The sequence below is a fragment of the Rattus norvegicus genome, chromosome X, assembly GCF_021556685.1.
Source record: "Rattus norvegicus strain SHRSP/BbbUtx chromosome X, alternate assembly SHRSP_T2T, whole genome shotgun sequence".
NCBI lineage: Eukaryota > Metazoa > Chordata > Mammalia > Rodentia > Muridae > Rattus > Rattus norvegicus.
In genome coordinates, this window is record NC_141554.1 from 68,822,876 (window position 1) to 68,848,258 (window position 25,383).

Below are 25,383 nucleotides of genomic sequence, written 5' to 3' on the forward strand. Positions count from 1 at the left end.
GATGGTGTCTTTTGCCCTACAGAAACCTCAGTTTCATGAGGTCCCATTTATTAATCTTTGATCTTAGTGCCTGACCTGTTGGTTTTCTGTTTAGGACGTTGTCTGCTGTGCCAATGTGTTCAAGGCAATTATTCACTTTTTCTTCTACTAGATTTAGTGTATCTGGTTTTATGTGGAGGTCTTTGATCCTCTTGGACTTAAGTTTGTGCAGGGTGACAAATGTGGACCTATTTTCATTCTTCTACATATAGACATACAATTAGAAACACCATTTGTTGAAGGTGCTTTCTTTTTTTCCCTATTGTATAGTGTTGGCTTCTTTGTCGAAAGTCATGTGTCTGTAGCATATGGGTTTATTTCTGGGTCTTCAATTCTATTCTGTTGATCAACAAGGGCAACCTGGCACCACCTGGACCCAGGCCTACTACAGTAAGCCCCAGATATCCTCCCACAGCCAGAGCACAACGAGATGGCCTTAAATCCAATCTTATAAAGATGATAGAGGCCTTTAGAGAGGAAATAAATAAATATATTAAATAAATACAGGAAAATACTATCAAACAAATGAAGGAAATGAATAAAACTGTTTAAGACTTGAAAATGGAAATAGGAACCATAAAAAAAACTCAAACTGAGGGAATCCTGAGATGGAAAACCTAGGAAAGAGAACAGGAACTACAAACACAAGCATCCTTTTATGGTAGAAGATACCATAGAAGAAGTTGATACATTGGTCAAAGAAAATGTTAATCTAAAAATTTCATGACACAAAACATTCAAGGAATCTTGGACACCATGAAAAGGCCAAACCTAAGAATAATAGGAATACAAGAAGGCGAAGAGTTCCAGCTCCAAGGACCAGAAAATATTATCAACAGAATCATTGAAGAAAACTTCCTCCATCTAAAGAAAGAGATGCCTATAAGCATTCATGAAGTTTGCAGAACACCAAATAGGTTGGAATGTAAAAGAACAACACTCCCACCAAATAATAATAAAAACACTAAATGTGCAATTAAAAATTTAGAACACTGATGGAAGAAACTGAAGAAAACACTATAAGAACAAAAGACCTCCCATGCTCATGAATAGCAGATTTAATATTGTGAAGATTCTGGTATCAAAGGATTGAACGCAATCTCATTCAGATTTCAATGGCATTCCTTGCTTAAATAGAAAAGTAATATATAAAATTCATAAGTAAGTACAAAAGACCCGAATAATCAAAGCATTTGTGAGCAAAAGTAATCATATCCTTGATATAAAAATTGACAGGTCCATAGTAGCAAATAGAGCAAGCTGCTGGCATAAAACCATAGACCAGTGTAAAGCATAAAGGACCAAGAAGTACATTGTGTTGCTATAGCCACCTGATTATTTACAAATCGATATAAAAAAATTACACATTGGAGAAAAGATATCCTCTCAAATTATGTTGGGAAAGCTGGGCATCTATATAGAGAATGAAACCATATCTCTGTATGACATCATTTACAAAAATTAATTCAAAATGTATCAGTGGCATTAAATTAAGGTCTGAAACTTAGAATCTTTAAGAGGAAACCAGAAACATTCTGAGAAACAGGTTGTACTGGTTAGTTTTGTGTATCAAGTTGACGCAAGCTAAAGTCGTCACAGAGAAAGAAGCCTCAGTAAGGCATTTACTCAACTAGTGATCAATGGGAGAACTCCTAGACTATTGTGCATAGTGCCATCCCTGGGCTGGTATCGTGGGTTCTATAAGAAAGCAGATTGAGTAATCCAGTAGGCAGCCCTCCATGGCCCCTGCATCAGCTCCTGCCTCTAGGATCCCGCCCCATTTGAGTTTCTGTCCTGACTTCCTTTGATGATGAACAGCTATGTGGAAGTGTAAGCTGAAGAAACTATTTTCTCTCAACTTGCTTTTTGGTCATGTTTTGTCACAGCAGTATAAACTCTAAGTAACAGGTTGTGCTGTCTGGTTCTTATGAAATTGACATAAGCTAGAGTCATTTTGGAAGAGGAAACTTCAATTGAGAAAATGTTCCCACCAGATTGAGATTGGGCAAGCCTATGGGGCTTTTTAAAAAATCAATGATTCATGTGGATCAGTCCACTGTGCCCAGTGACATCTCTGGGCTAGTAGTTCTGAGTGCCGAGCAAGTAAGCCATGGAGAGGAAGGCTGTAACCATAATTCCTTCATAGCCTCAGTGTCAGTTTCTGCCTCCAAATTTCAACCTTGAGTTTCTTCCCTAACTTCCTTAGATGATGGACTTTACGAGCTGTAAGCTGAAGTAAACCCTTTCCTCCCAAATTGCTTTGGATAATAGTGTTTTATTTCAGTGATAGGAATTCTATTACTTGTCATCTGCAAATAAGCTAAACAGAAAAAAAAATCTGTGAATTAAATGACATCATGAATCAAACAGAACTAACAGATATTTATAGAATATTCTGTTCAAGTACCAAAGAATCCATATGCATCCCAGTAGCCCATGAAACTTCCCCCAACACAAAACAAAATCAACAAATATGAGTAATTTAGAGTTCTATCCAGCATTGTATCTGATTATAACATGACTAAAGCTAAAGAAACTGCAGTGGAGTCCATGAACTCAAACTAAACAGCACCACTGAATGAAAACAGAACCAAGGGTAAAATAAAGTAGGAAAGGTTAAAAAGTCAAGTACAGCAAAGTCTATGGAACACAATGAAGGGAGTTCTCAGGAAAGTTTATATCCATGAGTGCCACCATGAGGAAAAAAATAAGCCTCAAATTGATGCATCTGAAGGCCCTATAAAATCAAGAACTAATAAAACCCACAAAACCATGTGAAACGTAAAAGCTTCTGTAGAATTTCCAAACCAAAAGGAATGGCAAAATCAAAACAAAACAAAAAATAGTCAACGAAATGATTCCTGATGATACTCTGCTATGCTTCTAGATTGGTCTAGCCCAGTTGTCATCGAGAGGCTTCATCCAGCAACTGATGGAAATAGATGCAGAGATTCACAGCCAAACATTAGGCTTAGCTCAGGGAATCCTGCTGACGAAGGGGAGAAAGGATTGTAGAAGGCAGAGTGGTCAAGGATACCACACAAAACACATAGGATCAAATAACCTGGGCTCACAGGGAGCCTGCATGAGTCTGACCTACATCCTCTGCACATATATTACAGTTGTACACCTTGGTCTTCATGTGGGACTTCTAACAGTGGAAGTAGAGGCTGCCTCTGACTTTTTTGCCTGCTTTTGGGACCTTTTCCTCTTTCGGGGTTCCCTTGTCCAGCCTTAATATGAGGGGAGATGCCTAGTCTCACTGCAACTTGATATGCCATGTTTGATTAATATTCCTGGGAGGCCTGCCCTTTTCTAAAGGGAAAGGAAGAGGAGGAGTGGATGGGGAAGTATAAGGAGGAAAAGGAACTAGGAAAAGAAGAGGGTATGGAAATTATGGTCATGATGTATATATGTATAATATATGAGGGAAGAAGGAATTAAAAGTAAAAATAATATCCACAAAAAGTAAATATCAAGAGCTTATCATAATCTCAAAAATTTTAAGAAACGACTGTCTTATGTCTAGTTGTGGCTTTCTCTGATGGTCTCCATTTGCTAGAGAGAAAAGAATGTTTGATGAGTAGTGGTAGCTCCAGTTATCTGAGGGTATAAGGATAAGGATTAAGGATAAGATTTAAAGTGTAGTCAGAAGTTAACTAATAAAGTAGTGGTACAATGTAGAGATCAATGGATCTTGGGCAGCACATGGTCAATAGATAGATCTATATCACATATCCTGAATCTATGGCTCAGGGAACACCACAGAAGAGAAGGCAGAAAGATTGTGAGTCAAGTCCAGAGATGTACTGGGAAAGTCTCTCCTAGACATGACTGCATTTACAAACCAGAACAATAGCAATATATTGACATGATAGGGGGAAATTTTTGAGGTTTCTCATTTCTAGACAAAGAGCTATTGGCTACTAGTAATTGCTGGAAAAATAAAAATTAGCTCATCCCAGAGATGAACTCTTGTATTGGCTGTTAAATGAAGAGCGATCAGCCTTGAAATTGTGTACACACAAACAACATAAACAGACTCAGGAAGTTACATTTATATATGTATAAATATATATTCATAAATGCATATAAATATATGTGCATACACATATATAATAGGTATAATCAATGGAAAAGAAGTTATCAACATGAGAATTGGGTGGCACAGGTGGAATTCAAGGAAGAATAGCTGGGAGGGACTGAAAAGAGAAAAGGAGGGTAGAAGTGATTCAATTCTAATTAAGTTGAAAGTGACGAAACACTTTCCAGTTCATTTTATGGAGCCAACATCATCCAGATACCAAAACCAGAAAAAGACTCAACAAACAAAAATGAAAATTATAAGCCAATGTCTCTGATAAACATGAATGAAAGTTCTTTCAATAAAATGATTTGAAAACAAAATTTAAGAACACTTCAACAAGATTATCCTGTAGGATCAAGTTGATTTAACCGCATGATCATCTCACTAGATGCAGAAATGCCCTTTGACAGACTTCAACAACATGATAAAAATCCTAGAAGATTTAGAGATAGAGAGGACATATCTTAATATGACAACCACAACAAACAAAAAAGCCCACAGCCATTATCTTGCTAAATGAAGGGGAAAAAATCTAAAAATTTTCACTAAAAATAGGAACTAGACAAAGATGTTGGCTCTTCCTCTGCCTATTCAAAATAGTGACAGGAATCTGAACTATGGCAGTAAGACAAATGAAGGACATCAAGGCTATGAAAAAAACTCAAACTATTCTTATTTGAAGACAGTATGACTCTCTATATAGAAGAAGCTAAAAATTCTACCAGAAATATCCTATAGCTGACAAGCACAATCATAAAAATACAAAACTACAAAGAATACACAAGTGGCAAACATTTCAAGAAATAAACAAGCAAGGCAATTCCACTCACAATACCCTCAAAATATCTAATGGAATAAATGTAATCAAAGTAAGGCAGTGAAAACACCATTGAAAGGATAAATTGGAAAGACATCTCACGCTCATGGATTGGTAAAGCTAATATTGGGAGAATAACCATCTTATCAAATGCAATCTACCAGTTCCCAGAGACTGAACCACTAACCAAAGAGCAAGCATGGGATGGACCTAGGCCCTCTGCACATATGCAGCGGATGTGCAGCAGGTCCCGCAACAACAAGCAGGGACTGTCCCTTGCTTTGTTGTCTGCCTGTGCATCACATCCCCCTAACTGGGCTGCCTTGTCTGGCCTCAGTGAGAGAGGATGCACCTAGTCCTGCAGTGACTCAATGTGGCAGGGTGGATTGGTACCCAGGAGGAGCTCCCTTTTCTCAGAGGTAAAAGGGAGGGGTATGTGGGAGGGGCTGTATGGAGGGGGGATCAGGGTAAGAGGGGGCTGCAATTGGAATGTAAAGTGAATAAATAATAGGAAAAAGTGGGGCATGGGGCTGGAAAGACGGTTCAGTGGTTAAGAGCACATATTACTCTTCTAGGAATGAGAGTTCAGTTCCCAGTACCTATGTTAAGTGGCTCACAGAAACCTGTAACTCCATGTGCAGAGGATCTGATGCCTCTGGCCTTCTCAGGCATCTACACACTTGTGACAGGCACGCGTGCACACACACATTTCAAAAACGATCAGAGAACCTTACAGACATCTCTCAACTGACGAATTACAAATGGTCAAGAAATGTTTAAATAAATTTCAACATCCCTGACCATCAGGTAAATGAAACATAAAATTTTGAGATTTTTATGTTACCCCAAACAAAATAGCTAAGATCCAGAAAACAAATGATGACAAATTCTGATATGTATGTGGGGAAAGAGCAAGACTTACTCGCTGCTGATAGTACACATTGGTGAAGCCTCACTGGAAATCAATTTGGAGGTTCCTCAAAAGGCTACATGATGGAGCTATACTACTTTTGGTCACATATCTCTCTAGTAATACCTGCACATCACTTCTGTTTCTTTATTCACAATATCAAGGAAATGGAAACACTTTTGATATGCATTAACTGATGAATGAATAATGAAAATGTGGTATATTGGTATATTTACACGGTAGAACATTATTCAGCAAGTAAGAAAAATGTAACTTTGAGAGTCATATGTGTTCTAGTTTGCCTTTTATTGCTGTGATAAGGACCATGACTGAAAGAAACTTGGGCAGGAAAGAGCTTATTTGGTTTATAGATCAGGATCAGATTCATCATTGAAGAAAGCCAAGGCAGGAACTGAATCAGATCAGGAACCTGAAAACAAGAATTGAGGCAGAGATAAGGGAGAAATGCTGCTTACTGGCTTGCTCCACATTGCTTACTTGGTTTGCTTTCTTATACATCCCAGGGTGACACTGCCCGCAGGTGGCTAAATCCTCCCATAGTGACCACTAATCAAGAATTGACCCACAGTTTTGCCTATAGGCTGTGCTGGTGGAGGCATTTTCTTGACTGAGGTTCCTGCTTCCCAGACAACTCTACTTATTTATGTCAAGTTGACAAAAATCCCCAATACAGTTAGGTAAATGGATAGAGCTGGAAACATTTGTTCTGAGTGAAGAAACCCAGAACCAGAAAGCAAAACATCAAGCATCACATATGTTATACCTCACTTGTGTATATTAACCTTAAATCACATGTGTGTTCCATCTAGAACCCATAGAAGTCAGGAAATTAGTAAAGGACCATAGCAAGGGTAATTTCAGGGGAGGGGAGAGAGAACCCAGTGGTGTAAAGAGTTAAGGGGGTCGGGGCTGGGGATTTAGCTCAGTGGTAGAGCGCTTGCCTAGGAAGCGCAAGGCCCTGGGTTCGGTCCCCAGCTCCGGGAAAAAGAACCAAAAAAAAAAAGAGTTAAGGGGGAATAATGGCACAAAAGTTTTTAGTGGAATAAATTAGGGAAATGGGAAGAGATAACTGTCGTGGCTTGAATAAAAAGAACCCCCCAACAGGCTCAGAGGAAGTAGCACTATTAAGAGGTGTGGCCTTGTTGGAAGAAGTATGTCACTGGGAGATGAACTTTGAGATGTCAGATGCTCAAACCAGACCCAGTGCCACTGTCTTTTCCTGCTTCCTGCTCATAGGGATGTAGAACTCTCAACTACCTCTCCAGCACCATGTCTGCCAATGTGCCACCATGCTTCCTGCCATGATGATAATAGACTAAAACTCTGAACTGTAAGCTGGTCCCAATTAAATCCATTCTTTTCTAAGAGTTACCATGGTCATGGTGTCTTTTCACAGTAATAGAACCCCAACTAAAACAATACCTAACACTAAAGACATTTCAAAAAATTCTATGGAGACCTTCTATGGTAGAATCCCCCTAAAATCTGTACATACACATATATAAAAAGTTTGAAGTGTTTATCTCATAACAGGGCAACAATGTCCCTATTAGACACCACTGGATAGCACATAAAAAGCCCAGTGACCAGAATGAGTTACTTTTTTTACGAGTTGTTATCAAGCGAATTCTCAAGAAGTCCCAAACAATACATACAAATTATTGCCAGTGCTCTTGGTTACCTTCCAAAACTTGGTGGCAAGATCCTATCGCTAAAAATGCCATATACATCTGAGTCATTAAACATGGAAAATTCAAGCTGTTACTAATCAGGAAGCTTCATCTATACTGGCTACTTTTCATAGTACTAGAAGGGACTATGCAAGTTACTGCAACAGAAGAGTAATCATCAGCCTTACTCAGTGTGTACTCTGCTAGCTACAAAAATGACCTGGCAAGACATGTTCACCAGAGCCAGAAATGTTATAAGAGTAACTAACCACTTTCCACTTGGATTTAAGGCTTACTTCACAAGTTGAAACCCATTTCTTGCACTGTTATTGGGGCTTAGAATCTATAGCTAGACAGGTCATAGATCATAGACGAGGACTTACTATTATTACTTTCCTAAATGAACATAATGATAAACTGACTCCTAATGGTTTCTTATTATACCAAGAGGTGAGTATGTAGGTCAACCCTCATGAGAGAAGCTTCTCTTTTCAGTACATGATGATTAACACAGAAACACAACTGATCAAGGAGCAAAGAATTAGAGACTGTGGAATTAGAGGCTTAGACCTAAATGAAACATCTGTATCATAACTACACACACATACACACACACAGAAGGGGGGAGAGAGAGAGAGAGAGAGAGAGAGAGAGAGAGAGAGAGAGAGAGAGAGAGAGAGAGAGAGAGAGAGATCTGGACAAATACGATTGTGCCTCCAGAGTTAGCATTGCAATGTTAGAATCATAGGACCAAAGCACCCATGATTCAGCTTCTTGTTACTACTCCAGTTGTCTAGCCAAAAAAAAAAAAAAAAAAAAAAAAACCTGGCATATTCCTCTGAAGGAACAGTGCAGTAGGAAAAATAAGGAGGAGGCTGCAGCATATGCTAAAGTTTTGGCCAAATAGAATGGAGAAAGCAAAAAAAAAAATGCTAAGAGAAAACTGCTAAGAGAGACATAGGCTGTCCTGACTGAGATCTTGTATTTCTGTTGCTGGTTAGACTGTTAGCTTGGAGGGGACGGTGGGAAGGGTTATCACAGAAGCCTTCCATGTCCTCCTCAACTATGCATCTGCAATTTTTTCTGATTGTCTCAAAAATAAGAGTCTTTAAGAGTAACAAATAAATGATCAGACCTTGAAATAAGATAAAAGTAAATGCAATACAGTATATACATAGACTCAGGGACAGAAATTAGATAGGATCATCTGAGGAGGAAGAAAGGGCTTTTGATGCACTTCTGTACTTTTATCATGGGGAAAAGACCTGAAACTAGAAAATGATAGTACCTCAACATCATAAGGTGTATACACAAATCTGTAGTAAAGTTTATGGTAAATAGGGGAAATACTAAAATGGTTTCCTATAAAATCAATAACAAGTGTATAGACTTTCTTCATTTTTATTACACCTTAGCTAGAGAAATTAGCATGGGGGGAAAGCAGTGACAAGTAGCAAAGATATATGTATAATTGATTTGATAATTAATATAAATATATAATATAGTGTGTGTGTATGTGAGAGAGAGAGAGAGACAGACAGACAGACACTCTATAGACTATTAGATAATTCTTAGGTCTGACAAATTATTTCAGAAACCAGTGTACAGCATCAACTCACAAAAATCAGTAGCTTTTCTATTTAACCAATGTATAGAAAAAGAAATAGGTAAAATAATTTCATTTACAGTAGTTCTCAAAGTAACTTAGAGATAAGTACATATAACCATGAAAGTGATAGAATTCTGTAGTCAACTTTCAAAACTGAAAAAAAATGGAAGATGCTAGATGATGGAAATACATAGCTTCTTGGATCAGCAAAACTGGTACTATGAAAAGGCTATATTATTGAAAGTGATTTACAAATTCATTATTTTCCCCAGCAACATTCTAATGACATTCTTTACAGAAATCGTGTTTCATCTTCATGGTATCATTATACATATGTGTCTGTATTCCTCTTTCGTATTTTTTCTGATTGATCATTTCCCGCCCTTTCCTATACCTCTTCCCCTACTCAACTGGTTCCTTCACGTGTATGTGTTGTGATGTGTGTATGTGGGTGCTCTTGCCCATGCGGGTGTATGTGGAGGCCAAAAGTAGTTATTTGAATGAATTCTTTAATTGCTTCTCCCACTAGGGTGGCACAATGAACCTACAACTTAACCATTTATCTCAGGCCCTCAAGTGCTGGGGGACACACTCTTGCTCCTCTAAATGTTGTCACTTTGTTATATATATATATATATATATATATATATATATATATATATATATATATAGTTACATTGTAAAAATTTTAATGAACATGGAATAATGATGTCCTATGCTTTTTCAAATGTCCTCAGTGTTTATAGTGTTTATTATCCTACTACCCATGAAGGATCAAACCCTAATACCATTCAGTGAGTAGAAAATAAATTGCTGTTACAGCAACATTAAGTTATATAACATATAAAATATACATAAAATCAATTACATAAAAACCTAATGCTGTATCAATTACCACAAAGCCAGAAGTGGCAAAATTACTGCATAGTGTACTATAAAGATATAGTTTGGATTTTTTCATAAAAGTTTTTATTGATTCTTTGGGAATTTCATATGACGTACCCCAGTCATGCTCATTTCTCAGTCCTTTCATGTCTGCCCCCTCCATTGTGACTCCCCTAAAGTAAAAACAACAGAAGTCTAATTTGTGTTATCTAGATACTCACTGGAGCATGGTCAAACTCTCAGTGGCCTGCCCCTTAAATAGAACCGAGTCCTTCCCCTCCCACACACCTGCCATAAGCCATCAATTAGGGACAGATACACTTCAGCATCCTTGTCACACTTTTTAAGAGTTCTCTTCAACGCTTGCTGTTTAGGCCGTTACTTTGCGGGGAGGGGGAAGGGGGAAGGGGTGTCACAAAAGCCTTCTCCATCCCTCTTCCTCAACTATGGATCTGCAGTCATCAATATCACTGCAAAAGTAGCTTCCTTGTTCATTACGGTAAGAGCAGCTCAGATCATGGACTTCCACATGGTTTCTGGCAAAAGCACAGACCAGGAACACTACCCCCAGCTGCAGAAGGACCACGGACACCAATATAGCCTCCAGTGGCAGCATGGCCCAGGGACAACAACTCAGCTTCTGGCTGTAACAATGACCATGGATCTCCTCATGGCCTTGCATGGTAACAGGAGCCACAGGCTTCAAACAAGGCTCTCAGCTATATATACCATTGACCCCTCAGTGGCAGCATAGACTATGGACCTCAACATAGCCTCAGATGGCTACACAGGCCACTCACATCAGCCTGACTCCCAGCACAAGCAGCAAAGCCCAAGGCTTCAGTCAGCAGCACAGATCACGTACAACCACATGGATCACAGGCTTTATCACGGCCTGGGGCAGAGTATGGATCTTAGACATGAACATGATCTCGAGTATGTAACATCATGGACCATAGTGGTCCTTTGCGGAGGTCCAATCCAGGAAGTGAACCATCCCATATCTTGGCCTCCATCGTTGCCCAGAACCAGGACAATCTCACAGCTGGGTGGCATGTTTGGGGGCTGAGTCTGCTTCTGCATGAGTTCAGGGCTGCTGTACACAGCCCAGCTGATTCTAACTGGGCAGCTGTCGACCTCAGGCCTCTCTCTCATCACGGCCTTTCTGTCTCTAGTTCTGCCTTTCTTCACAGCGCAATTACCACACCTCACATACTTGTTCGTTGTAGTGATGCCTGACTCATGAGGCTGGCTTTTGCCCTCCACCTCCTGGATTTAAAAAAAAAAGTTTATTTTATATGTATAAAATAAACTGTAGCTGTCTTCAGACACACCAGAAGAGGGCATCAGATCCCATTATGGAGGGTTGTGAGCCACCATGTGGTTGCTGGGAATTGAACCTCTGGAAGAGCAGTCAGTGCTCTTAACCACTGAGCCATCTCTCCAATCCCTCCTGGATTTTTAAAATTACACAATGTCTGTGGAAATAATTTTTTTCTTAGTGCATCATGTTCTGATTATAAAAGAAATGCTTGACTTTGGAGGAAATTTTAGGCATAGAAGAAGAGCATATTTATTTTGTCATTTTCACTGTCATTTTAAACTTAATATATGTGCTTAATGACTGGGAGTATGACACAGAAGAGGCTTCTCTAACATTTGTAAGGCCATAAATTTAACGATATAGAGTGGTGTGCGTGAGTGTGTATGATCATGCATATGTGTTTAAGCTGAACATCAACTATGTTCCATATAAACTTTTCTAATCATCTGAAAAGTACCCTTCTTTTTCAATCTGTTATGAACACCCACATCTTTGAGTAAAGCTGGCAACAGAAATAGAAAGGAGGAAGTGAAGCTAATAGTAATTGTAGCCTGTTCTAAGTTGTGAGTTGTTATTAATTGCCCTTGGCATTGAGGGAAATTTGTAATACAACAGTGAAATAAAAAGAATACAGTTTTCTCTTTTAAAAAGTATTTTTGACATAGAGATGTGACTTAATAGTAGCAAGCTTGTGATGGTCCTGAGTTTAATTATCTGCATATATATATAATATATATATATGTATATATATACACACACACATATATATAATGTATGTACACATATATGTATATATGTTTGGCATCATCAAAAAATGTTAGTCAGGAATGATGTTAGTACTTTTTAATCTCTGTACTTGGGAGAATGAGGCAAGAGCTTCACCAAAAGCTGGAAGCCAGGCTCTAGATAGTGAATTTTAAGCCAGTCTGAGCTATATAGTGCAAAAAAATACATGAGAAAAGAAATGAAAACATCTGTCACTAATCCCAGCACAGAGAAGCGCACTGGTAAAGAGTTTCTTTTTGCTGTCATTATTAACCTTTTTGTCTCTTGCCCTCTAATGTTTCTGAAGCCATGGGAATAAAGAAGAATTCTCCTGCAGAGGAATACAGCTCGCTGTGGATTGGTTTCTAGACAAAGGCCATAAAGACATCACTGTATTTGTACCAGCATGGAGAAAGGAGCAATCCCGCCCTGATGCGCCGATTACAGGTATTATTTTAAATTAAAAAACAAAACAAAACAAAACAAAAACCCAAAAACTTTTCCTCGACAGTCAAAGCTAAAAAGCTAGTTTGGAGAAAGGCAGATGGTCCCAACTTAGATAATTGCTTCTCTAAGTTAAGTATGCTTAAAATGTCTTTTAGTGAGTGCATTTTTTTATAAAGTGATCCATGTGAAACAATCCTTGTTTTGTGGTATGTGATAGTTAAATAAAAATTTACATTTGGAAAACTACAAAGCATATAGTTGTGAAAAAGAACATTATTTTTATGGAAATCTGCACACTCCTGCAATCCCAGTACTCAATAGACTTAGGCAAGAGCGTGGCGAGTTTGAGGCTAACATGCACTTTATAGTGAGTAACAGGCCAGCCTGTTTGAGCATAGATTTCAGACAGTAGGGAACAAGTATGGTTATGAATATAACTGATTTTTTTCAAGAAATTAAAGGTTACATGATATACAGGCAATCTTATTTTTGTATCAGAGAAACAACTGTGGGGTTTTCAAGTTAGGGAGAACAGAGAGGAGAAAGTCCCAAGACAGGAAAATCCAATTAGTGTCTGAGACAAAGAAGGCTCAGAGCCTAGGGATGATCCTAGTGTTTAAAGCTCTAGAAAAAGATGTTTTCATTTCGTTCTTTTTGCATAAGAAAAAATAGACAATAACAATAAATGTGCAATGACACACTTAGTTGGGTTATGCTTATCTTTATATTAGTGCAGTTCTAAAATTAACTTTTAAAGAGTCCTTTATGGGAAAAGGGGTTCATGAAAATAAAGGTGCCTAAACTTCACAGGAATTGTGCTGTGCACCTCATGCTGGCAGCTCAGTCACTACATTGCCCATACACGGAAGATGTGCTCTGTATAGCACTGAAGAACATACAGATCTCAGTCTCCTGATTACCACCATCTCATTCCTGACGTCACTACTCAGAAAGTACCGTGAGTGGGTGCTTAAGTTCTGTCCTGAGCTGTCTGTATCTGTAGAGCAGGCCCAAGACCCAGTGTGAGAGTTGATCTCAGTGCTCTTCAATCCCCAGGAAGCAAGTTTTCTCTCGTAAACAATTGGGTCCAAAATAGTCAGTAAGATGACTCAGCAGGTAAAGGCACTGCCAAGTCTGATAACCTGATTTTAATCGCTGGGAACCAAATGGTGGAAAGAGAACTAACTCCCACACGCGCGCGCGCGCGCGCACACACACACACACACACACACACACACGCATCCTTCACGCCCATGCGCACACTGCACAACTACTTAAATGCTATAGCTTGTTGTCCTACCTTAGTTTTGTCTTTCTTTCAGGTAAAAATAAAAAACAAAAGTCTTCTCGAGTGATGGCTTGCTCTCCTGACAGACACAGCCTTTGCTATTTCTGAACTTAAACAGTCAAGAAGCCAGGCTAGGGATGAAGATGTGGATCAGTGGTAGAACACTTGCCTACTATGCTTTTGAGTTTGGGTTTCCACCTCCGCACCACAGCGGGGAAAATCTGATGCTCCAGACAAAGAGCAAAACAAATATCAAGAATACTAGAGTAAGCTTGGCACTCACGTGTTATCCCAGCTCTTGGACCATTAAGATAGAAAAATCTGAAACCCCAGGATAGCCTGGGCTGCATAGTAAGACTGTCTTAAAACAAAAACAAAAACAAAAACAAAAACAAAAAGGAATGTTGTACCATGTGTTAGTTCTTACTCTTTGTAATAGTATTTTTTTTAATTACATGTGTCGTAATCTAGGGTTGTTTTTTGTTCTTGTTATTTGTTTTACTGAAAGAAAAACTAAAGTGTAAAAGAGAAGATGGCTTATCTAAGGTCACACAATTCTATTTAATGTCTCAGCCAGAAAATTAGCACACTTGTTCTCTAATTAAAAATAAATCCTTGGGCTGGAGAGATGGCCCAGCAGTTAAGAGCACTGACTACTCTTCTAGAGGTCCTGAGTTCAAATCCCAGCAACCACACGGTGGCTCTCAATCATCTGTAATGGGATCTGCTGCCCTCTTCTGGTGTACATGAAGATAGCAGCAAAAAAAATCTTTTAAAAAAATCCTTTATCTAGTACTAACTCTTGTTTGGATAATATGGGAATAGCACAGTTCATTTCCAAAGATGATTTCTACTATGTGGCATAAACATATTTTGATAGATCAAGATATTCTGCGTAAACTGGAGAAGGAAAAGATTCTCGTCTTCACACCATCCCGAAGAGTCCAAGGCAGAAGGGTGGTCTGCTATGATGATCGGTTCATAGTCAAATTGGCTTTTGATTCTGATGGCATCATTGTGTCCAATGATAACTACCGAGACCTTCAAGTTGAAAAGCCAGAATGGAAGAAGTTTATAGAGGAACGGTTGCTGATGTATTCTTTTGTGAATGATAAGTGAGTTTCTTTCTAAACCGTTGTGTACAAATTACTGGTAGTAATGCATTACACTTCAATAAACATATCAGACACTGTATACCATGAATTGTGCTGGTTTGCTCTAAGGATAAAAGACTGAATAGGAAGCAGGACTCACCATCAAGGGGCTCAAAGTATATGAGAAGAAAGGTAGAGAAAGGGTAGAGAGAAAATAATGACAGGATGTTAGAAGTTGCTTTGTCTTTTGAAGTGGATTTTTACAGAATAAAGAGGGCTGCTGGGTATGATATGTGAAAAGAACACTATGAACAAATCTATAAAGGTATGAAAGTGGCTGGTATACTGGGGAAACCAACATTCATGCCAGTATGACTGCTGTATATAGTCTATGAAAAAATGGTGCATGAGGAAATAATCCTTTCTGGGTGATCAATTAGAAACAAAGGGAAGAAATGCTATTTTAAGAGAAGATAGATGGAAGCTGGAAAGCACAATTAGAATGCTATGACTGCAGTGTAGGCAAGAGCGAAGGAAGGAAGGCCTGAACTCTTATAAATGGTGGTAGGGACAGCAAGACATACATTCACCTTGTGTTGGCTTACTTTCAGGTTTATGCCACCAGATGATCCTCTTGGACGCCATGGTCCAAGCCTTGAGAATTTCTTAAGAAAGAGACCTGTGGTTCCTGAGCATAAAAAGCAACCGTGTCCGTATGGTAAGTACTTCTGGATAGAATTAAGTTCTGTACTAAGGGAAGCCCACAGATTCTTTGAGTAATTTTCCTTTTCAGATTTCTATTTCAAGTGAGAATTCTTGGCGTGTCCACTTTCCATGAGTTAAAATCTGTGTCTTTATGTACTCTGTTAGGTGCACAAAGAACCACCCTAGAAACTTCACAAGGAAAGCGTAACTAGACTTGAAGTTGGGAAATAGTTGTCACTTGTTAACAAACCAAGTTGTCATTTGTTAAAATGTGCTCTAGATGCCTAATCCCTGAGTGATGTTGCCAGGAGTAAGGACATGCAGAAACTATATAGCCTACAAAGTAGAAGGGGCAATTTCCAAGGGTCTACCCCAAACAAGATCATATTTCTTAGGCAGGTGACTATGCCTTCTATCAACTCACTCTACCATTTTCCTTCTGATTTGTACTTCTGTTGCTTCCACTGTTTTTCATTTGTATATTTAAACTGTAGCTTTCTTAAGTATTATTGTGCTCATACCAAAACCCCTGCTACAAGGTTTGTGAGCCTAACAATGCGACATGAGCTATTTCCGCTATTTTGGATATTTGAGCTTGTTGAATAATCACTTGTTGAGGGGAGTGGCTTTTTTTCCTCAATTCATGTGTGTTGTCTCATTTCATCTTTACAATACTCCTGTAATATAGACACAGTTATGAAACTAGTTTACCAAAGAGAAAAATGAGCCTTAGGAAATAGTTACTTGTCTAGGTTACACCGTAAAGGATATAGCTGGAATCGAAACTTAGCTCTCACTGGCTTCCAAATTTGTGCTCCTTGCACTGCATCATTCTGCTTTCTGTTCCTCTAGGCTGCCTCAACATACAGATTTTGCCTAAGAAAAGTTGTCCATCACCAGAAAAATGAGGCTAGTCCACAGCTCAGCTCTTAGCTCTTACACTGCAGTTTCCTCCGGAGCTTTCCACTCACTTCCTCTCCCTTCACAGTATGTGGTGACTCCTTGGTGTTGTCTGTGTCTCATCTTTGTGGAGAGTTCATTTTCCGCTTTAACCCCGAACAGTATAACTCTAACCTGAGTGGTCAGATTGTTTAGGACAATGTCTGGCACAGAGGGTTACACCACTATGAAAGAGAGAGTCTTACTCCAAGGCATTATTTTTCAGGCAAAAAATGTACCTACGGCCACAAGTGCAAATACTATCATCCGGAGCGGGCCAACCAACCCCAGCGTTCGGTGGCTGATGAGCTCCGCATCAGTGCCAAACTGTCCACAGTGAAAATAATGAGTGAAGACACCCTGGCCAAATGTGGTACAGGGATGTCTACTGCCAAAGGTGAGATAACCTCAGAGATCAAACGTGTGGCCTCCAAGCGCCAATCAGATCCCAGCATCCGGTCTGTGGCTGTGGAGCCTGAGGAGTGGCTGTCCATTGCCCGTAAACCTGAGGCCAGTTCTGTCCCTTCACTTGTGACCGCTTTAAGTGTCCCTACAATCCCTCCCCCCAAAAGCCATGCAGTGGGTGCACTCAACACCCGTTCAGCCAGCAGCCCAGTGCCAGGGTCCTCCCATTTTCCCCATCAAAAGGCCTCTTTGGAACACATGGTCAGCATGCAATATCCACCTATCCTGGTTACCAACAGCCATGGCACCCCTATTAACTACACTGAGCAATACCCAAAGTTTGAGACCATGGGGGACCATGACTACTATTCAGTGTTAAGCGACTTCTCCAAGCTGAGCATCAACAACATGCATAATCATGAATATTATATGGCTGAGGCAAACCAAGGGGTATATGTTCGGAATCCTGGCCTATGTACCGACAGTCACATGAGCCATACCAGGAATGACAACTATTCCTCTTACAACAACTTGTACTTGGCTGTAGCTGATGCCCATCCTGAAGGCACGTTGAAGCTGCACCGCGCAGCATCCCATAACCATCTTCAGCCTTTCTCCCATGGTTACCATGAAGCCTTAGCGAGAGTTCAAAGTTATGGTTCAGAAGATTCCAAGCAAGCACCCCACAAGCAGTCAGTCCCTCACTTAGCTCTGCATACCCAGAATCCAGCAACTGGAGCACACTCTAGCTGTCCTGGAGACTACACCATGCCTCCCAATATCCATCCCGTGGGACCCTCCCAGCCAGGCCGTGCTCTGGTGATGACTCGGATGGACAGCATTTCTGACTCCCGCCTCTATGACAGCAACCCTATGAGGCAAAGGCGGCCTCCTCTGTGCAGGGAACAGCATGCTAGCTGGGACCCATTGCCTTGTACAGCCGACTCCTACGGATACCACTCCTACCCCTTAGGTAACAGCCTCATGCAACCATGTTATGAACCAGTCATGGTAAGGAGCATGCCTGAAAAAATGGAGCAGCTTTGGAGGAATCCTTGGGTCGGAATGTGCAATGATTCTAGGGAGCATATGATACCAGAGCATCAATATCAGACGTACAAGAACCTCTGCAACATCTTCCCTTCTAACATTGTTCTCGCAGTGATGGAGAAGAATCCCCACACAGCAGATGCTCAACAACTGGCAGCCTTGATTGTTGCCAAGCTTAGGGCTGCACGTTGACATGACATAGGACTTATTCCTTTACATAAATATGAATACTATTAATACATTGAGACTATAATTCTAGTAAGTAATAATTTGTGTTGTGCTTTTCAAATTAGAGTACTTCTATCTTTTAAGTACATAACAACTCTGTGAGGTAGATCTCAGTAACATTCGATTTTATAGAGAAGGAAACAAAGCGTGATGCTCGAAAATGACAGCAAGACACCCACCTAAGTTCTCTGGCCCAATGTCCCATGCCCTTTCCCACTAAAGTGTGGAGATAATGGGGGACAAAACCCAGGAGGCCTACGTGCACAAGAAACCCCAAGGGAACTCATTACTATACCTTTCTTTCAATTTTCTTTTTTTAATTTTTTGAGACAGTTTTTGAGACCTTGTAACCCTGGCTTTCCTGAAACTTGCTATGTCGATCAGGCTGACCTGAACTCAGAGAGCCACCTTCCTCTGCCTACAGAGTCCTGGGATTGAAGGTGTATGCCACCACACCTGTGTTTTTTCTGTCACAATTCCCTATTATAAAGTGTGGATCATCTGTCCAATTTAGAAAGCAAATACCTGAGGATCAGATTGCATTGTGAATTAACCTTTAAGGTTCTTTTATAGACATATTTAAAATCAAAAGTAAAAAGATTTTATTGCATGGATATCTGATCATTCAATATCTTTAACCAAGTATAGGGTCATATTGAGGCTTCTAGAGAAATAATTGAACCTTCCTCTTAGCAATTCTACTGCATGTATGAATTTATGTATTTGGTTTCAGATGTGTTTATATCTCCGGTATCAACTTTTCTATAGTGATAATGAGATGGTAAGCTCTATACAGACTATAGTTTACATCTGTATAGATCACAAATACAACTTGATTTTGTCACACTTTATAGTTTCAATTAGAGTCGAAAGTGAAATCACATGGCAACATTTACATTTTGCTTTCTAAAGGCCCAGAGTAAAGCAGCTGTAATTCTTCTACATCTTTCACTTGACCACATTTATTAACCATTCTTAGCTTTCAGAAAGTCTCTTCACTTTAGCAAATTAGGGGTCAGGCTGAAGCCTTCTATAGAGGAACTCGTCTATAAGCTCATGTTCAACGCTTAGTATGTATATGATACACAAGTGCTGAAGAGCTGGACCAGGACCAAGGGACTCACTAGCAGAATCTACTTCCCTTATCCCAGGAGGGATAGCACTAAGCGATAGCTACAGAGTTGGAACTTCTGACCAATTCAACATTACAGGACAAAGTGTAGTGAAGGGGAGCGCATAGGCATACAAGCTACTCTCTCTAGCTGTCCACCCTTTGAGCAATAAGATCAGTAGTTAATAGAGCAGAATTTCTTTAGGAAAACAAACCAGGGTATTTTCTAGGTGGCAAAAAGCAGTTGCCAAAGGAGAAGTGTTCTGTTATGCACTTCAAATCCAAGCAAAGAGGGTGCACTGGATTAGATCACGAGATGCATTATTAAAGAAGGTATGACTTTTTGGGCCAGGCAGCACCATTTGCACAAGTTGAATCTTCCTCTAGGTAGAATCATTTGTAGCTGCGCGCCTCTAGAAGGGGCATTTATTGTTTTGTTTTGTTTTGTTTTAAGATGCACTAAATGAGCCCTCCTTTCTGAATTCACTGTATATTTCAACATTTTGAACCATGACCAGCTCCCAATTTCTGAAGCTGGAACTTACTAACTTCTCCAGTCCTTTTTCATGAGAGTTGAGAAGGCCTGGCCTTGGCCTTTTGTTTCTTCATGAGAAGGTGTAATACTGCCTATAAATGTTTCTTACTGTGAAACACTCTGAATGTGAGGCTGTAGTCAGGGTTGTTTCTGGTGGTTTGATAACGGCTTACATGCTGCTTTCCAGCTTTCTCTCTCTGTGAAAGTTGATGAATAGTACATCTGACCCAGTATTTGCTTAGCCACAATTTTACATCTACTCCTCCTACCCTCTAATTGTCTCATCCCCCAGTATACTGAGAAAGTGTAACAATATTTTCTATCAAGTTGGTCCATATAAACTGACAGTTGCCACTGCAGCGCTTGGTATCTCACACAAGCATCTCTTCATACCTTCAACTTTGTGGACCTTCTAAATCTGCCCCTTGACTAGATCAGGGTATTTGACAATCTTAGACTATTCTGATGCCTTTCTACCAATTAGTTCATCTTCCTACCAATGGCACTGCAGTGTCCACTAGCTTTCCGTTTTGCGGGAAAGTCCAAGATTCGTCTTGTTGGCTGCAATTCATCTGGAATGTTTGTGTTGAAAATTCAAAATAATTGTAAGCTCCTCCCAGTAGGGGGACTTTTTTAAAGCTAGCGTATGTATTTTTTACTTTCTAAGAAAAGATTGCCATTCTTCTCTCCTTGTAAAATGTGTATGAACCAAAGCAGCTAAGAGCAATGCCTCAAATAACCAGAAATGACCTTTTGTTGATACAAATTGTATCTCTTTTTCTCCTGATTGTATAGAGACAAATATACAAAACTCATCTTAAACTATGTTTAGTACTTAATTTTCACCATATTTGTGGCACTGTGTGTCACAGGAAAGTAGCCCAGGGGTCACGAGGGAGCTTTTATTTCCAAAGGGCAGTAGTTTATAGACAAACACAGTTTTCAAGGCCTCTTTATTGTTAGATGCACAACTATTGTGTGTACAATCTGCAACATTGTGACTCTCTTTAGCCTATTAAATTTAATATGTCCTTATAAAAGGGATTTTTATAAATTGTCAATAGTAATAAACCATATGTAAGAATCTTTAAGGAGCTGTATAAATATGAATGCATAAATCCAACTTGGTTCTTACATTAGAGAAACATTTTTTATATCAAGATCTGCATACTTCTTGACTTTTCCATTTTGTCTATAATTATACAATAGCAAATAAAGAAGAGCATTGAGACCTCGGTAGCACCCTTCAAGGGGCTAAGTGTGTGTCCTTTAGGATACTTACCTCCACATTCACAGCAGGGGTTAAGGCACAGTGTTCTGTGTGGTTTTCAAGAAGCAGCGGATTCTGTAAGAGGTGCTTTGTCATTTGAATTCCTTCACTGATTTTCTGACCTCATAGCAAATCTCTGCCTGTCCAGGCCTTAGACTTTGTAGTTTCTGATTTTCGTTTTCTTGTTGTGACCTTATTATTGTTGTTGTTTTCATTTCCGCCTAAAGGAGAAATGTGACTCTGGAAAGGCATGGTCAATCCAGAGCACCCTTTCTATAAGACAGCTCAAAGAAAGAGGAGCCTTTTCAAAGGTAACATGGAACTATTGAACTCACTTAAGGTACCAGGTATGAAGGGACAATGACAGATGCCTTATGGAAATGGTCTGTAAAACTTTTCTTCTAAGTAATGAAGCATATGGCATGATTTTTCTCCCTCTTTCTTATTCTCTCAACCCCTTCTGGTTTCTACTTCTCCACGATCCTTTTTTGTTAAGTCTCGGAATTAATAACCTTTATAAAACAATTCAATCATTAATATCTATTAATCTTTGTTACAGTTTCCCTCTAACGCGGAACAGTTCGTTGTGAAGAGGCTCTCAGTTAACATTCTATCTGTGCTCTAAGTGTGCGGCTTTGTACAAGTGCCCTTCTTGAGGGCCAACAATTTCAATAGAGTTTGTTTTACTTTGTAAATCAGGTTTGGATTTGCACAGGGAAAGTCATGCGAAGCTGTCCAAAGAGCCGTGCTCAGGTCTCCTCCTAACCCTTCTCTTCCACCTCCTAGTTTGCTTCTCTTCGGGTATGAAACTGAGGAGTGCATAACCTTCAACCAAAATGGCACTAGTGTTAGTTTTCATTCGAAACCAGTGTATTTCTAGAACTTGCTTGTCTAAAGTAGTCAATGCCTCTGTGAAGACTCAGCATATTTGATATCTATTGTATTATAGCTAGCTATACACATAGGCAGATTGACTATTTTTTAGTCCTGGTTTGTGTATCATTGAGCTATAGTAATTTGTTTTATCCATTTGTGGGATTAAACAGTATTGTTTAATGGTTGTAAACTTTTTATAAAACCACTTTGGGTTCCTTGTTTGACCCAAACATAATGTAAGTCTCAATGACAAAATACACAGAGCCAACGTGAGGTGAGTGAAAATATAACCCTTCCCCAGTTTTGTCTGCCTCTCTAATGCATGTGCAATGCTTTATACGATATTCTCACTAGCATGAATGTACTTAGAGGTTTTTATTTGTTTCACCTATAATTGTGATGAAAATGCTGTATTGTTGACAACAATGAACTGTAAACCCATTAACTGCATAAACTTTGTCTACTAATCACTCATGGCTCTTTCTTTAAGAACATTAGCAACAAGAGATGGCACACAGATATACACACTCCAACTGGTTCCTGAAATACTAAGCATATGTCCTTTTGACATGCACTGTTAAATAAACAATGGGCCACAGATCCCCATCCCCCCCTCACGGAGTTCATCTGAATTTTACCAAAGTCTTCTGATTTTTATGTGTTTCTTGGGGCTTTATGGGTCAAACTCAGCCTTAACAAATGCTAGGTAAGCATTCTACCACTGAAGCACATCCTCAGCCTTTAGCTTTTTGACGAGAAAAAGCCTTGCTATGTACTTTATGTATGTATGGCTTTGAACATCACACACACACACACACACACACACACACACACACACACACACACACACACACACACCCCACAATTTGTATAGAGCCATGACCTCTCAGTTCTTCTGATTTTGTCTTCCAAGTGCTGGGACTCCAGGTGTGCTTGGGAAATTCCCTTAATTTGTTTCCTTTTGTGACAAGGTTTGTGTATAGCTACCAGTCACATATTATAAAACATTATATGCTTCAGAAGGTCAGTTCGTTCTCTAAACACTTCCTGAAGACGGTCATGTGTCAGGCACTGGTCGGTATTCTTAGGAGATAGCACCCGATGTGGGATTTACCAATTTTCCCCCAGAAAATATTTGTGTGTGTGTTTGTGTAAAGTATATGTGTATGTGGTGTGTGCACATGTGTGGGAGTATGCACCTGTGTGTGCACATGTTGGGGGCCAGGAAACCTCAAGGGTTTTCCTTTCTTGCTTTTCCCCTTATTGCCTTGAAACAAGGTATCTTCTGGAAATGGAGTCTCACCATTCTGGCCAAGCTAGCTGCCCAGACAGCTCTTGGAATGCAGCTGTCATGCCCTCCAATGCTGGGATGCAGCCTTGCCTGGACTTCCATGCAAGTACTGGGGATTTGAACTCAGGTCCTCAAACACTCTTATCTACTGAGCCATTATCCCAGATCCCGAAAAGCCATTTTCTAACCTCTCCTGTTCCATACGAGACAAATACCCTGAAGATTAAAGGAATGGCATGATTTGCCCAAGGTTGATCCAGTTAAGTACCGGTGTATGCCTCGGACCTGTATCTTTTTGCAGCTTTTACCTGTCCACCAGTGCATCTGAAACTCTATTTTGCATCAAAATAATCACATCTGTTGAAGTTATAGTCCTGGTTCTTCCTCCCAACCCCATGTTCCCAGAAATAAGATTCAGACTCAAAATATATTTACAAATACCTTGGCCATATGGCTAGACTCTTCTCTGACTAGATTCTAACTAAAATAACCCTATTTTAACCTACATTCTACCACATGGCTGGTTACCTGTGCTCAGGGACCTTATGTCCCTCTCCTCACATTTTCCCAGGTGGATCTTCCTGAGCCTGGCTCTTCCCCAGAATCCTTTCTCCTCCCAGATGTTCCACCTTCTACTTCCTGCCTAAGCCATAAGCCATAGACCGTGAGCTTTTTAACTGACAGGTGACACATCCATATAATACACAAGATATCCTCTGTATACCATCTTTGTCAAAACCATAGATTGTGGCCTATTGCCAACCTTTCTGATTCCTATCAGGAGTGGGGTCTAATAATCTGCACTCCTAATATGAACCCAGATAATGTTCAAGAAAATACTGATCTACACCAACCTAGCAACTGCCTTTTAGCCACAGGCCAGTCACTTCTCATTTGTCTATCTCAGTATCTAGATGCACTTAAAAAGCAGGGAACTTATCCAGGCAGTGGTGGTGCATGACTTTAACCCCAGCACTTAGGAGGTAGGGCCAGAAAGATCAGCCTTGGAAGCCAGTCTAGTCTATAAAGTAAGTTCAGGATAGCCAAGGGCTGTGTTGCACAGGGAAACTCTATTTCCAAAAAGATAGTGGGAGACTAGATTAGAGGTAAGGAGGTCTGAAAAAGTAGGTAAAAGTGTACATATACTGGGGGGTGAACATAGGGGCAACCATACCGGAATGATTATTTTCAAAATTTCTTTCTAGTGGAAAGACTAATCTTTAAAAAGCAGTATCATGTAAATTCCCAAAACATATGCAGTAAAGTGAGAACTACTCTCACTAGACCTGAAAGCTTGTTGGCACCATCCCACCCCCAGTCCACAGTATATGAATACTTTTAATCTACAAGTTCACTGAAGATCTTTCCAGCTTCAATTTTCCAATGTGCCAGAAAAACTTTGTCATTGTGGGAAGAGAAGCACTGGGTAAAAAAAAAAAAAACCTTTGTCTAACCCAACGCACAAACTTACTTTGTCAACACTTGTTTGGTTACATGGAAAAAAAATCTGTTGTGTGGAGGATTCATGGAATTCTGAAATCACTAAGGTATTTCTAATAGCTCCAAAGCCCACTGCAGGAATACATTATGTCTTTTCTAGGCCAAAGGATAGAGAATGTCAAAGTATGACATACTTTAGCTTTCAATTCCTGTTTCTTGCTCACTAAAAACTGGATCCTCCTCCCACTCCCTGCTACTTCCTGTCCCCAGACCCCCAAGCCTCAGATGTTCACTGGGCTCTGTAGCCAGCTATGCCTCTTCTCTGGGCCCTGATGCTTTTATGTAGGCTTGCCCACATTACAGAAGAGGGGCATGCAGAAATAAGTTTAAGGAGCCAGGCAGAAATATATGCCTACAGACTAGCGAGGAAAGTTATCAGCACTGGTACACTTCATAGGTCTTAGGCTCCAACTTCTACTCAAGAGCCTTGTTACCATCTCACCACCTTTAGAATAACCACAAAGTAAAGGAAAAATTAACTGGTCTACCCCAACAGACACGGTCCTCAACTCACAAA

General features: G+C 39.8%; 1 protein-coding gene across 4 annotated transcripts in view; it reads left to right on the plus strand.

Annotated features, from left to right (window-relative positions):
* Zc3h12b (zinc finger CCCH-type containing 12B) overlaps positions 1 to 22,545 on the plus strand; it is a 231,932-nt gene extending 209,387 nt beyond the window's left edge. For 3 of the 4 annotated variants that reach the window (NM_001432875.1, NM_001432876.1, NM_001432874.1), the window contains 4 exon segments: positions 12,435 to 12,574; positions 14,743 to 14,977; positions 15,568 to 15,674; positions 16,827 to 22,545. In NM_001432875.1, the coding sequence (NP_001419804.1) occupies positions 12,435 to 12,574; positions 14,743 to 14,977; positions 15,568 to 15,674; positions 16,827 to 18,247 (1,903 nt within the window). In that variant the 3' untranslated portion in view covers positions 18,248 to 22,545. 4 annotated transcript variants of the gene reach the window in all.
* Positions 22,546 to 25,383: the final 2,838 nt, after the last annotated feature.